We start from the raw sequence: 14,732 nt of genomic DNA on the forward strand, positions 1-14,732 counted from the left end.
TGAGAAAGCCCATGCCAGACAGGGATTTCATCATATTTATGCCTGGCAAACAGATCAATGGCTATTAAAAAGGTCAAGGGCAGATGATGATGGATGCTGGCTGTATGTATTGATACATTTTGACTACATTAATGAATTACAAATGCACACACTCTTGCAAACACACACACACGCGCACGCACACACACACACACACACACCAGACCAAATGATAGGTATTAATTCATTGATCATGCTTAATCTGTCATAATTAATTCCATAGGAACAACAGTGATGAGAGCAACCCCCCATTAAAACAGATAAATTATTCAACATGAGGAGGTGGTGGATCAAAGATAAATGAGTGCGGGGGAACGTGCAGCAGTCAGAGGCTGAGGTTAATTACAGTCTTTTCTTGGAAACTAGCTCAGGTTAACGTACAGTCATAGTTATATGGAAATACCATGCAACTGTAATTGGGGGCTCAGGTTGCCTTAACAGTTCGCTGAAGCACTTGGGCTTCATTTACTTTGAATAAAGTAATCTAAGATTAAAATGGTGAGTGGTCTGTATTCATACAGTGCTTTTCTTATCACTCAAAGCAAGTCACAGTAGTTTTACATTCACACACACATTCATTCCCTAGGTGCATATAAGGGCAGCACTTTTTTCTTTGAGAACAGCTGTAAATTTGGGGTTCAGTATCTTGCCCAAGGACGCTTCGGCACCTTGAATGGGAAAGACTGGGATCAATCTTCAAATCTTCTGGTGAGAGAACAGCCCGCTCTACCCCCTGAGCCCCAGTTGATAGCACAATGTAATATATCCACTTGTATATTTGCTGAGGGGAGATGGTCCGAGGTGAATCAAATCTCTAACCACTGTGTCAACTCTCTTCAGGTTTATCTTTGTGGGTCAGTGTATGCAGGTAAAAATATGCAGGAGCAGACATTGTGTTAGATTTATATATCATGAAATATTCATTGTTCTGTATAACTAAACTCACTGGGAAATGGACGCACTGTCCTTCACTCTGCGCTCAGTCTGGTTCTTGAAAAACTGCCAGAGCAGTATTTCTTTGTTTGCTACACCAAGCCATTATCGGCTATTGATGGTGATGCACATTATCTATAAAAGGTTGTCCATTACTCACTCTGGTCTATCACATTAAGATCAGCACTCAGACATCTTTGTATTTGTTTGTGAGGAATGCATGAAGGTTCAGGGACAAGATCCAATGACAAATTATTTTCAATTTACATATCTACTAGTGTCTGTGTGGTACGTGGCGAACATTTCCCCTGCGTATTCTTTACTTGAGCCCTGTTGAAAAAAAGACAAACTGCATCCATAACCATCAAGTTGTTTTTATTTACTCTCCAGCATCATTTACAGGTGTATGCAGGCACAGGAGATGACAAGTTGTGTCATGTTGTTTGATATTTGGGAGAAAATCCACTTTGAAAATCAACCGAAAGAAGTTCTCCTTCCTGCTTTTCATGCGTGATCGTACCATGTCACGAAGGATGTCACTAATCAGACATGATCTCTTTATACTCCTAAATATTAGGAATTAGGAACATTGTTTTACTTAAGAACATCCATTTTTAACCAGTTTTGGTTTCCCTAGCTTTGTGATTCAGCGTCTTCAACACAAAAGATAAAAATTAAGACCAGGAAAATTATTGAGAAAAATATTAACATAAAAACATCAGCAGGAAAACTACTGCTACTGCATATATACAATATAGTGATGGACTGGAAAATACAAACTATTGACATTTCACTTAAACTACTTAATATTGACATTAAAGTCAACAAAATGCAATTATTCCTTGATTTTACTGTGAACACTTTCGGTACCAAACACTGATCATTTCAGTCGAAGAAATCCTCCAAGAGAGAAATTCTACCCATGTTATGAAGTCGACATTAATCTTGAGTGTCTAAGCAATCAACTGCATGTAATCAGTCCTCCCAGACCTGGTGGATGGAGAAATGGCAGCAGTGTGAGTTAGAAGAAGGTTTCTCTGCAGAGTGGGCAGGTGGACTTGTTGCTGGAGGTGAACCATTTGTACTGTAAAAAGATGAGAATGACAATTACAAAACAAAGTCAAAAAGCAATGTTGACTTAGAACTATATAACATTATGCATTTAATGGTATTCGTCATCTCTGTTCCTATAATCGATGTGATTATTTAATTGAAAACCTCCTGATAAGGCAGTGAGGATCTGGACAGATAATCAAAAGATAACTTACCAAACACGCTGAATGGAATTTCTTTTTGCAGGTTCGACAAGCCTTCTTGGGCAGCGAGTAGTTGGTGCCGTGGATAACAGAGAAGCAGATCATGCAATCCTCTATTCCTTCAAAACGTTTGTCCACGTTGTTTTTCCACAGAGCCAGGCCCTCCATTATACTGCCGTTCTTAAGATACCAAAAACACAATTAGATTTTATGGAAATGTTTTATCCTCTTGTATATTTTCTGACCCCTGAAAACTAAGTTCACACAACTTCTGGGCCAAAAGTTGAGGAGCAGTCCGTACTTGCTACACAAACTTCTATCCACTGTGTGTTTCTGTGTCTACCTGATGTGTGAGGTACGTGCTCAGCTGCAGCATCCAGTTCCTCCACTGCTGTACGGCAACACCAACACGCCTCCCACTCTCCACCGTGATACAGCCCAGAGGGTAGTTCTGTGGCAGCTGAATCACCAACTCTATGAAGATGTCATCCACAGAATAGGTAGCAATCACCTCCCGCGCTGCAGAGCGGGCTTTAACCTGGGGCGATAAGATGAATAAATAAATCCACTGTTTGTCTGAGCCACTGGGAGTCCTTCAGTCAAATAATCACCTGCTTTATAATTCATTGCCAGGATCGCACTGGATGATTTCAAATAAAGAGCATCTATTGCTTCGGATTCATTATGCTGCAAATTTGATGCAGGTATTGCACCAGAGGATCTGTTCAGTTTACAAGATTATTAAGCCCATCAACCTTTGTGTTATTTCTTTGAGATCAGGTCTGTTGGGGTTTATCGATTAGCAGGCCCCTCCTATAACATGTTTCATCTTTATACATCATTGAAACTGACAGCTCCTTTACTATGTTTTATATCAAATATATTTTAGATTATTTGGTTTCTTAACAAAACAGGTTTATAGAGGAAGGCAAATTAAGTAGACTCCTCGAGTCTTAATCTTCTTCCATAACTATCACGAACAGTTTGTCTGCTTTTATTAAATCTGACTATTGGAGTCTAACGCTAGTACAAGCTGTCACGGAAATGTATTTTCTCACTTACAGTCATGCTGTCAAACATCTGAGTGCTGGAGTGGACAGACGAGATCTCCTCAGCGGAGAGAACAGGAGTGACGTATCTGATGGTGAATTTCTCCACAGCAGCGCTCACTCTCTTCTCCTGGCTGTTCCAACACAGCCGCACCATGGCAGGCAGGTCCTGCACAGTGCTGTAGTAAACGCTGCAAGCCAGGTGAGGGAGCTCCCACTGAACGCTGTCACTGTCTGCAAGAAAACACCAGAGAGAAAAACACTGGGCTTGTTTACATTCTACAGTCAGGTACAGAGAGTGTGTAGGAGTGGGTAACGTGTACTCACTCTCAACAGCCAGAGACAGGCTCTCTGTGAAGAAGGTTTTGGTCTCCTTGGTGTCTGCCCCCTGGCCGGGGTACAGAGGGTTCTCAGGCATCAGTTTGAAGAGGTGGAGGATGAGCTTGTTTAGGGAGCTACTTCTCTTCAGATACTGGGCGTAATGGGCACGCAGCTGCAGATACACGAGAGGAGCAGAGCAGTCAATACGGTGACAAAAATTTAGTTTGTTTCCATACACTTTTAATAGAAAGTAAAAATTTAATTTTGAGGGGACTGTTGGGCCTTGGCGAAGGTATGAGCTCAACTGAGTGACATTCTAGTTCTAGACCTCATCGTGACTCACGTGAGAAGGTGAGGATTTGAAAAAAGTGAGGAGCAGCTTCCAGGCCAACAGGTATCCCAGAATACATGAGTGTTCAACACTGAGAGGCTGCACCACTGCAAACTCTCCTACTTGAACCCCCGCCAGGATACTGTCACACAGCTCCTCGCAGGTGAACAGGAGCGCCATCAGGGCAGCTGGGGGAGAACTGAAGAACAAAACTTAACTGTAAGGCAAAAAATATATTGAAAAAGTATCATCTTTACTCAGAAATGTGGTTTCCCTCTTTGACTTACAGACATGGCTCATCTCTGTCATCATCAGACTTGTTATTGTCTCCTTCTCCATCACACTCAGGCAGCTGAGGCATGACTCTGTATGGGCAAGAGGAAAGTATGTTGATTTGTTTTTCTTTACTAATCTTTGGGTGCCCTATATATCTCAAGATTAGATTTTTGTAGCAGGAATTGGAGATAATTTTTTTGTAATTTAAGGAGGCTTGTGTTTGTGCACTGTTAAACTAAATCTTTACTTTTCCAAAAGGTGGTAGACGGTGATCTGCAGAGGTCTGGCCTTAAACAGCAGCAGAGGACACAGTGTGTTGAGCAGCGTCTGCAAGGGCTCTGGCAGATTCGTCTTCTGGTCGGCTATGAACTGCGGTGGAAGGGAGTTCTGATTTAGCTGCTGCACCGGCACATAGGTCAGAGCCATACCGACAGACTGCAGCACCGCATACGGGAACACAGGATCATCCGGTTCCTTAAAGGCATCTTTATTTAAACAGGAAACAGAACAAAAAGATTATTCCCTTTTCAGAGGATGCTTCCTCAAACCTCATAAAATAAAACCCACACGTACCTGTAATGTTGATAGGCAGAGGCAAGAGGAGGTTGTAGATTCCTTCTACAAAGAAGTCTCTCCATTCACCCGCCAGCTCTGACGGCAGCTTCTCCAGAGCGTCAGGTGAGGACGATGCAAAGAACTGGTTCAGGTTCACTATTAGTGCAGCGACCTCACACACAAACAGCTGCACCCATGGGTTCCACAGACTCCTCACATTCTCACTGGCAGTCTGAGATAGGAAAGTCACAGATAATGAGTGACTGCAGATGAACAGTTGTTGAAGATGTACAACCAAAAAGAACACAACTACATTGTAATGACGTGTATGTCCATTTTGAGTCCTTTGGGTCAATGAGTTGTCACCACATGATGACAGGCACCCATCCTGCTTCAAGGCTCAATCTTCTTCAGCTCTTGGAGGAAATAATCTTTGGCTTACCTTTGCCTCTAAACCTTAAAGTCTTGAAACAGCAGAGTATGTATGATTTTATATCTCACCTCCAACCAGGCTAGCATGGAGCAGAGCAGGAAGTCCCACTGGGTGCTGCCAAGAACTGTTGGACAATGAGCCACGAGCCAGGACAGGTAACGCATCATTTCCACAGTGAGGTTCAACTGTTCTGCAGATGCTTTGGACAGGTCACTGAAAGACAAAGATGTGATAGATGGTGGTATAGCAGTAGAACAATTAAAAACAATTTGTAAATGTTTCCATGGTTTGTGTGATGACATTACCTGCCAAAGAGGAACCAGTCCTCCCTGCTGTTCCTCCACTCCATCATCGTGACCAGGATTGCATATAAAACCTCCTCCTCCATTTCTGTGTTGGCTTTTAGACAGCACATCAGCACCACCAGACTTCCATAAACATCTGTGATGACACAGGTCAGATGTTTAATTGTATGGTTCAAGTCAAAAAATCCCTTAAGTGTGTTTACTCACTGTCATCCTCTTCCCAGTTGATAATCGAAGCAGTAGCCAGGGTTACGAGAATGTCTTTGTCCGTATCGGTCATAGTGGGGCAGAGGATCTGGATTGTGCTCAGTTTGCTTTCAGACACTGGAAATAAACTGATCAAACACAGACCTTCTGTTAGCATGTAACACAGTGTGGCAACAGAATACCTTTTAATGTGAAAATAAAAATGACTTCAACAAATAAAGTTACTGACCTTTCCACAGATTTGTAAAGGTCCCTAATGGTTGGACTGCAAGTGGTCGCCAAGTTGTTGGTGTGGATGTAGTTTTCTAGAGTCAGAGACCATAATCCTCCATCCTCCACTGACCTACAGAGCAATATATAAAACAATGCAGCATATCGAGTGGAGGTTGATTAAAATGATCACATTGGGGAGAAACCCTACATTACAAACAAATAAGTGCTGGTGATATTTATTATATTTCTTTTAAGATCTTTGTAATCAGCCCATTAAATAAACATCCATATCGTTTTAAGTGGCTCAAATTATCCAGGTGACTTAATTCTCTGCTTATGGAGAAAATCACATGTGTTAATGTAGTTTTTGTATATTCTGCCGAGTATTCTTCCCCTCTACTCTTATTCATCAAAAATCACCTGGAGTAGAACGTCTCCAGCAGGCGTGTCGTTGGAACCTGGCTGCTGAGTCCGTCTGACATCCCCCAGTCAGTCAGCAGCTTGTGATAGGCAGACACTATAGTTGGACTGTACTCTACCTCCTTACACCACTGCAGTGCATGCAGCAGTTCTGAAACTGTCAAAGAAAAACATGCATATAAAAATATATTAAACAGGATCGTAGATTGACATTCACAAGAAAAACACAGTTACAGAAACAAAAGTTACTGTCCTGTGTGTGCACACCTGTGTCTTTAAGGTGTGAAGGACAATGTGCCTCCTTTTGATCGACAGTTACAGCTGCAACGTTCCTGGCAACCCTCCCCAATAGGGCGCAGGCACATAGGTGGGCTGGCAACCTGTTTGGCAACTGAAACTTCCACATATCCCTGGAGGGCTTTTCACAAACTCCTCTGTGGCGGCTGGACAGTAAAGGTGTTTTGATCCACTGCACAGGACAGAAAAAAGAAGAGGCGCAATGTTGGAATGTCAAGTTTTGTGATCGAATGAATGCGTGATTTACATAACAAATGTGTGTTGCCTGAATTTGTGGTTTTCCTTGATGAAGGACTCACCTGAGGAGGTAAGGCCTGTCTGATTCTGGTCCATTCGGTCTGGCTTGGCATCAGCAGAGTAAAGAACTGGATGAAAAGTGAGGAGTCTTGATTGCAGCCAGAGATGATTGTCTCCACAAGGCTCTCTACAGCCTGAACTAGAACCTGCAAACTAACCACCAAGCAGTGTTAAAAGCACAACAATTTCTTATAATATGGTTGCACAGAATAAGACACAGTCATCGGGTTGAAATTTGACAATTTGTTACCTGTTAATGTCCAGAGAGACGGTGAGAAGCTGTTTTTTCACCCAAACAGCCGCACTGTGCAGGAAACCACCTTCCTTGCCCTCACTATCAGAGTTTTGGACCAATGACTGGATCCCAGAAACACAAACTTTCCTCAGTTTATCTAGAAGCGTGTCTTTCGAAACAAAACCCACATATTAGTTACTCAGCTGACCTCACAAGTACATTCTAAATGTTCTGAGCAGTGTGTGACAACATACTAGATAGCTGAGTGTGTGTTTGATCCTGGGCGGTGAGTTGGAAGATACTGAGTAACAGTTCCTCAGCAGAGAGCAGTAGAAGACAGTCTTTTACAGAAGAGAAGAACGTGGAGGCAACGTCACCGATGAAGGAGACGAGTGGCTCCATGTTGCCTGCATCTGACAGACTCTTGGTCTCAGAAAGAGTGGCGTGCAGCTTCTCTAATATCTTCTCCATGTATACCTCCCCTATCAGGGGCTCTGTGAGGATAACAGGTCAAAAGTATTTTCAAGTGGTTTGGTGACTCGAATGAAAACCACAAGCATTTAGAAAATAGATCATCTTTGTGGTGTATGTATTTCTGCTCACCGTTGTTGTGATGTTGAGAGAGGACGAGGCTTATGAGCGTCCAACTTTGGCTGCTTGTAGAACTGGGGGGGCATTGTCCGACCTGACACAGCTCCTTGGCCAAACCCAGGAGCTGCTCGCCCAGAACTGAACCTTTCAGCCAATCACGACAGCTGTCAAGAGCCTGAGGATCTGCACAGGCCTAACAGAACAGACAGCAGAGATGCACAGACATGTTTAACAGTGCACATTTGATGCATGATTGGGTAACACACTTTGATTTATGTCTAGCATAAACTGAGTGATACATACCCTCTGTATAATTTGCAGGATAATTCTCCACTGCAAATCCATCTAGGACGCAGAGTAAGAGCATAGGTGTCAGCAATGAAACAAGAGCAAAATTTGGGTGAAATCAACGTCATTCAATGTTACCATGGTGATGTGGTTGAGCAAACGGGTGGTGTCCTGTTGGCTGCAGCAGTAGAGCGAGCTGAAAACCATCTCTACCAGGTGCTCGGTGTCGGTGCGGCCCTTCTCAGTCAGCCACACCAGCACCCGCTGCAGCAGGAACTGCACTGCTGGATTTTTCACATTGAGCTCATCTCTCTGCTCAGGACCCTTTGCTACGCTGTCGTCCAACTCGCCCAATGACTAAAAGAAACACAGATAAAAAGAAAAAGTCAGTTGCATCAAGGATCTCAGAGCTTCCTTCATTTTTTTATCTAAAATTAACATACAAGCATTTTAAACATTTTGTATGTAGACTAGTGGACAGCAGTGCTTACAATCGATGCAAAATGATTACAAACAACAGACACTGAAATACACAATAGTCAGAAATAACTTACACTGAAGACCCTCTGTGTATGGAAGGACCGCAGGAGAAGGGAGAGAAAAACAAGATGCCTCTCTGAGTTTTTCTCATTCACATTCACCAGGCACAGTTGTGCCAGCTGGCACACCACGTCCTCAAAGCGCTGAGTCTGTAGGGATCCAAACGTCTCCTCATTCACAAGCTCTGACAGCGTCTGCACAGGCTTTTCAACATTATCCCCCTCAACCTCAGCTTTCTCGTTGTCCTCTGGCATAGATAAACAGATCCTGACAGATTTCTTCTTCTGGATGTGGTTTCTGTTTACTCTCTCGGGGTAACGCATCACCTGGAGACATAAGAGATAGTGAAAAAAGATGAAGTTTGGCATTTTCTTTTCTGTTTCACTTTGTCCACTATTTTAAGACATGAATGAATGAGACAGCCGTATTGATTTGCCGTGTCCTTGGTGTCAACATGGACATTTCAGTAGTGATTATGTCTTTAACCAAAACTTGCCTGTAGCAAAGTGGCTATCCCTTCCAAAGCCTGTGGATCCGCCTCTTCATTGTCAACATAACTGACAAAGAGAAGACCAAGCTCCTTCCAGAAGTCAGCCAGAAGCTCTTCAAAGACATCCTTGCTGTCATTTGATTCACCAACACTAAGGAAACCTGCCCTCTTCTCCCAGGAAACCAGCATTTCAGTGACCAAAAGGAAGAGAGGACCATTCTGAAGGGAGGGATTACCGAGGGACTTTTCGAGGAGAGGCAGCAGCTACAAAAAGAAAAACAAAAAAATTTAGAAAACGTGGAGACTTGACAGGAGGATGATTTGACGGGGTGAGAAAAGTGTGTGCTACTCTGTGATCCCACCTGCTGTGAAATGAGCATGGTCCGTATCTTTCTCTGATCCTCTATTTTTTCTGTGTTTTGCAGTATGCAGTACCTCAAGCACTCAACCACAGAGTTGACCATCACTGCACTTTCTGATGGACTTGCTGCTGCACGCTCGCTTGAAAGGCTAAGACAGACAGACGAGATGGTTGAAATCAATACAACAATATTAACACAGGGAATAGGAGTCATACAGTAGATATTTCAAATGCACAATCATGTAATGGATGGGCTCAAGGATTCAGCAACATGAAATGTATATTGTATTAAACAACTAATAAATAATGATCTAAACGTTACTTTTTGGCATTTAAACTTCTGATGTATTGATCATCATCTCGCTAAAAAAAGAAAATTGATTTTCATAATGCAATTACCTTTAAAAATTGATAAAAAATTGATTATCTCTCAGCCCAAGTGTACATGGACGTGTATAAACAAATTACCCTTGTGTGAGAGACGTGAAGAAGGTGGTGTAAAAGTCCAGGGCTGGATCTGTGACCTGTTGGGGCAGTTTGCTGAGGAGGGGCATTAGATTAGGGTGGAGAGCTTTAGCCATGCCTTTACCACCCTCTTTTAGGAGAGTCCATAGTTTAGGTAGGAAGCCTTTCTTGGCATTCACATGTGTCCAGCAATCCTGGGTTAGAAACATCAGAAGATACTTCAATTAATTGGCTCGATGAAAAATTCTAAAACACATACTTTAATATCTATACTCTTCTTGTGCTGCTTACTACTTCTTTTTGGTTTATTTAGTAGACAACATTATGACATGTGAATCGATGTAAGTGTGAGATCATCCTTTAAACACAAGCTTACAGGGACTTTAGTCACAACGTGAAGAACGGCTTCCCACACAGGAGGCAGCACGATAGGATCAGTGTCATCAATACTGAGGAGGACGGCAGGGCAGAGTCGTGCTGCTTCAGCCTGGATCAGCGCTGGAGTGAACTCACACAGAGCACACACCATCTCGAAAAATGCCCCTCGAACCTGTTGAGCAACGTAATGTGGTGGTTAGAGAAACATCCTCCTCAAAACAGCTTCTTGTATCACATATAAGGTGGCACAAACAGATCTCATGTAGTAGATTAATCATTATAGATTATAGTCAACTCAAGTATATAGGTTTGTTGTAAACTCCAGAGAATTACCTTTAAATTAACTCCACATAAAAGCATAGTAACAGCAGCACTAAACATAAATTCAGATCACTACATTTGGAATTATAGGGGTGAAGTCATTTCATATTACCACTTTCAAACTTTAAAAACTACAATATTTTATTCACATTAAAAATCTAATCAAGATGATGTGATGATTAATGTATTTATTTCAAACCATAGTATAAACATTTAATGTTATATATGAATAAATACTCATTAGATGCACATTTCAGGTGAATAAGTACATGATTTACTTAGTTAACGGTGGAGTCTGTGCCAGTACCTGTGGTGTCTTGTGTTTGCTGTACTTCCAGAACTTCGCAGTATTCACCAGATGAACTAGTCTTTGCTCCAGGGCCTCCCTGTCGCTCTGAGCGAGCAGGGAGAGCAGTCTCTTCACTCCCAGCAGGGAACAGGTCTGCATGCGCACATATTTGGCTTCTCTCTCCTCCGCTGTCACGCTACTAGAGAACATGGAGACCAGAGCCTGAGCAAAGATTCTAATAGCATTCATTATAACCGCGCATATACAATGAGTGGAATGGACGAATGACTTAAACTGATAACTTACAGTGGATCACTCAGCGTGTCTGCCGTTTCCTTTAACAAAATATCTTGAAGTACCTGCAGTATCAAAATAACAATTTGAATTCAGTTGATATTTGCTCATTGGATTAAAGTTCACATCCCTTTGTCTGCACTAAAGTCACTGCTCTTACTCACATTAAGGATTTCATCCTTGCAGAAGCCGAGAGCCTCGGGCTGCTTTGCAGGTGTGAACGCAGCCTGGAAGGCCTGGCAGGCGGTAGAGGCTGCAGGTGTGTAAGTGTCACACTGGGACAGAATCCAGTGGCCCATCAAGCTCTTCAGGAAGGGCGCCAAGCTGCGGCGCACTTTCAGCACCAGCTGCTCAAAGGCCTGTTGTGTGGCCTCCCTGATCCGGCGGTCATGATCCTGACAGAAATAATGATGAAGTCTTATTGTATTAATGTGCACACAACAAAAATGAATACCCATACCCACACAAAATATAGAGTCACAGTTTAATGACATCCTGAATTTGGGGGTAGTTTTAGTCAAACCTCTTTTTCATAGATATCTCTCATGGTGAATTTGATACATGTTCTGTAGAACAGTGACACTTTCCTCAGGATAGTTCAAAATCTATGATGGTGAAGTCTTCAAGATGCTGACTGTTTCCAAAAGGATAAAACTAACGTCACACTGATACAAAATAAATATTCACAAATATGATGACAATGTGAGATGAGCTCACCACTGATATCTTGCAGTAAATCCTCGGCCAGTAAGGCAGGACCCCTTTAACCTCTTCAGCATCCCGCTCCTGACACATGGACCCGAAGTCCTGCACAGCCTGAGGAAAACACATTTTATAAATACACACGCTGGAGAAGAACACACAATATCAATAAACACGCCTAACAGGAACAGACATCAGAACAGATATCAATACACACGGCAGAAAAGAAAACATCTTAGTAATACACACGCATGAAAAGAACACGTTACTAATACACATGCCTGAGAATAACACACGTTACTAATACACACGGCAGAAAAGAAAACATCTTAGTAATACACACGCATGAAAAGAACACGTTACTAATACACATGCCTGAGAATAACACACGTTACTAATACACACACCTGAGTAGAACACACGTTACTAATACACACGCCTGAGAAGAACACACGTTACTAATACACACGCCATAGAAGAACACACGTTACTAATACACACGCCTGAGAAGAATACACATTACTAATACACACGCCCGAGAAGAACACACGTAACTAATACACACACCTGAGAAGAACACACGTTACTAATACACACACCTGAGAAGAACACACGTAACTAATACACACCTGAGAAGAACACCTATACTAATACACACACCTGAGAAGAACAAGTGTTACTAACACATACACCTGAGAAGAACAAGGAGTACTAATACACGCACCTGAGAAGAACAAGGAGTACTAATACACACACCTGAGAAGAACTTATTTACTCATAAACCCGCCTGAGAAGAACACACATTACTAATACACACGCCCGAGACGAACACACATAACTAATTCAACGCCTGAGAAGAACACACGTTACTAATACACACACCTGAGCAGAACACACGTTACTAATACACACACCTGAGAAGAACACATGTTATTTATGCACTGTTCCTGCATTATCAAAACACTGGCCTGAACCAAATACATATCAGACAGGGGTTATTTCAGCACATAGACATTTCTTTGCAGGTCTGTTTCATAACGTACTTTATGTAATTTATCGTGTCAGGTTGTGTAACAGTGGATGCATTAGATGTTTAAACTAAACGTGTTAGATTCTGACATTATTTGACTCTTTGTGTACATGGAGGAAGGCAGAGCTCCTCTGGAGAACCTAGAACTTAGAGTGACTCTTTACCTTCAGTCTGGTGACGACATCCCTCTTGGAGAGTTTCCTGAGCACCAGGCGGAAATCGGGATCCACCAGGTTGTCGATCTCCTCGGCTCCGTGGACCGCGGGGACGTAACTCAGCTCCGAGGTCACCGTCGTGTCAAAGCCCACGAACCCCGGGATGACGCCACCTTCCCGGGTCAGTGCCTCAGCAGCTCGGCCGCTACTCGACGGCTGGCGGACCGGAAGAGAAACGTGTGGTTATCAAAAAAAAAATAATACTAATGGCGATGGTTACAGAACAACTGAGGCAGAACCGCCACATGTTGGTTCGCTAACTAGCCTGAAGTTTATCAGCTCGTTCTGACGCGTTTAAGCTAATCTGCTGCTAACTCTTACTTTACGATGGTGCGTTTACTCACCCGAACATTTCCTTTGGTCCTCTGTTTGTTTTTACCCCCCATGGATCCGCGTTTCTCTTCTGCTTTCTACAGTAACTCGCTTGTGTTCGGTGTTGACAGGACTTTCAATGACCACAGGAAGTGAATCGCACTGAAAATCACCGGTTTGTCAGGGAACCGACCACTTCCTGCCTCAGTATTTTCAAAGTAAAGCAATTTGGATACAATTAGAAACCCATCTTCTCTTGCATGTCCAAAATAAGTCCCATTTTCAAATGAAATGAGACACAAATCGAAACGATTAGAACAACACACACAGTGTGAACAGAGAGTTGAAACAAAATAATTTAGCAGCTATTTTGTGGTATTCTAATAGCAGACATCGATTGAGTCATTCAAGACTAGATTATGCAGGATTTTATAGAGCATTTTAAAACAACACCTGAACACTATAATAACTATTGTCGAATTGTTTTGAACTTCATTTAAGCGAGGTCAATCACATACTCTTATTTTGAAAAGGAAATCGCCCAACTAGTGATGTGTCCTTCCGTGTCGAGGGCTTTGACGCGTGTGTCGAGCACAGATATGAACACTAGATATCTCGGCCGCGTTGCCGGCCAACGGAGACGAACGTCACCACATGGCGGCCATCTTGTTGCGGGAGGCTCTCTCACCCATAACGTTGTGTTGGTAGTGGTAAATAACCATAACTTGCTCAATTTTCAACCGATTTTGAAACGGTCTGGTTTGTTATAAACGTCAGAGATGTAGATATGACACTGTGTACTTATGAATAATTATGTTATTTTCTAAAAAAAATTAATAATTTATGCAGTGTCATAACTACATCTCTGACGTTTATAACAAACCAGACCGTTTCAAAATCGGTTGAAAATTAAGCAAGTTATGGTTATTTACAACTACCAACACAATGTTATGGGTGAGAGAGCCTCCCGCAACAAGACGGCCGCCATGTGGTGACGTCCGGCTCCGTCGAGCGATATATCTAGTCTTTATATATATCTATGGTGTCGAGTACCGAGGCTTGTGTTGATGACGTAGGTGGTGAAGTTCGAAGCTTCGCGAGCCGGCCGTACCATGTGACTGACGAGACACATTTTGTGGATTTGGGACTTTATTGCGTGTTTGAAGTAAAAAAAAGAAACTGCCTGAAACCCAGTACTGTGGCAAAGTTGTAATTTTTAAATAAAAATGAATAAAATGTTGTCCCTATTTTACGTGTTACATGTTGTCCCTAGTAACCAGGGCCGGCCC

The 14,732-nt window shown here is 42.5% G+C and overlaps 1 protein-coding gene across 1 annotated transcript; it reads right to left on the reverse strand.

The window, feature by feature from the left end:
* Positions 1-1,330: 1,330 nt before the first annotated feature.
* On the reverse strand, positions 1,331-13,572 carry ltn1 (listerin E3 ubiquitin protein ligase 1). Its single transcript, XM_061086233.1, has 32 exons — positions 13,476-13,572; positions 13,081-13,287; positions 11,902-12,000; positions 11,349-11,579; positions 11,197-11,249; positions 10,909-11,089; positions 10,279-10,452; positions 9,906-10,096; positions 9,439-9,586; positions 9,083-9,340; positions 8,601-8,912; positions 8,185-8,403; positions 8,062-8,103; positions 7,771-7,951; positions 7,422-7,661; positions 7,183-7,336; positions 6,935-7,085; positions 6,606-6,807; positions 6,339-6,495; positions 5,935-6,048; positions 5,706-5,833; positions 5,499-5,634; positions 5,262-5,406; positions 4,779-4,992; positions 4,453-4,690; positions 4,217-4,294; positions 3,942-4,128; positions 3,605-3,770; positions 3,291-3,511; positions 2,572-2,766; positions 2,241-2,408; positions 1,331-2,056 (listed from the first exon to the last, which is right to left on the reverse strand). Exons 1-32 carry the CDS (start codon positions 13,515-13,517, stop codon positions 1,994-1,996), a joined length of 5,295 nt encoding a protein of 1,764 aa, XP_060942216.1. The 5' UTR covers positions 13,518-13,572; the 3' UTR covers positions 1,331-1,993.
* Between the last annotated feature and the right edge of the window lie 1,160 nt (positions 13,573-14,732).

Source organism: Limanda limanda, chromosome 14 (genome assembly GCF_963576545.1).
Source record: "Limanda limanda chromosome 14, fLimLim1.1, whole genome shotgun sequence".
NCBI lineage: Eukaryota > Metazoa > Chordata > Actinopteri > Pleuronectiformes > Pleuronectidae > Limanda > Limanda limanda.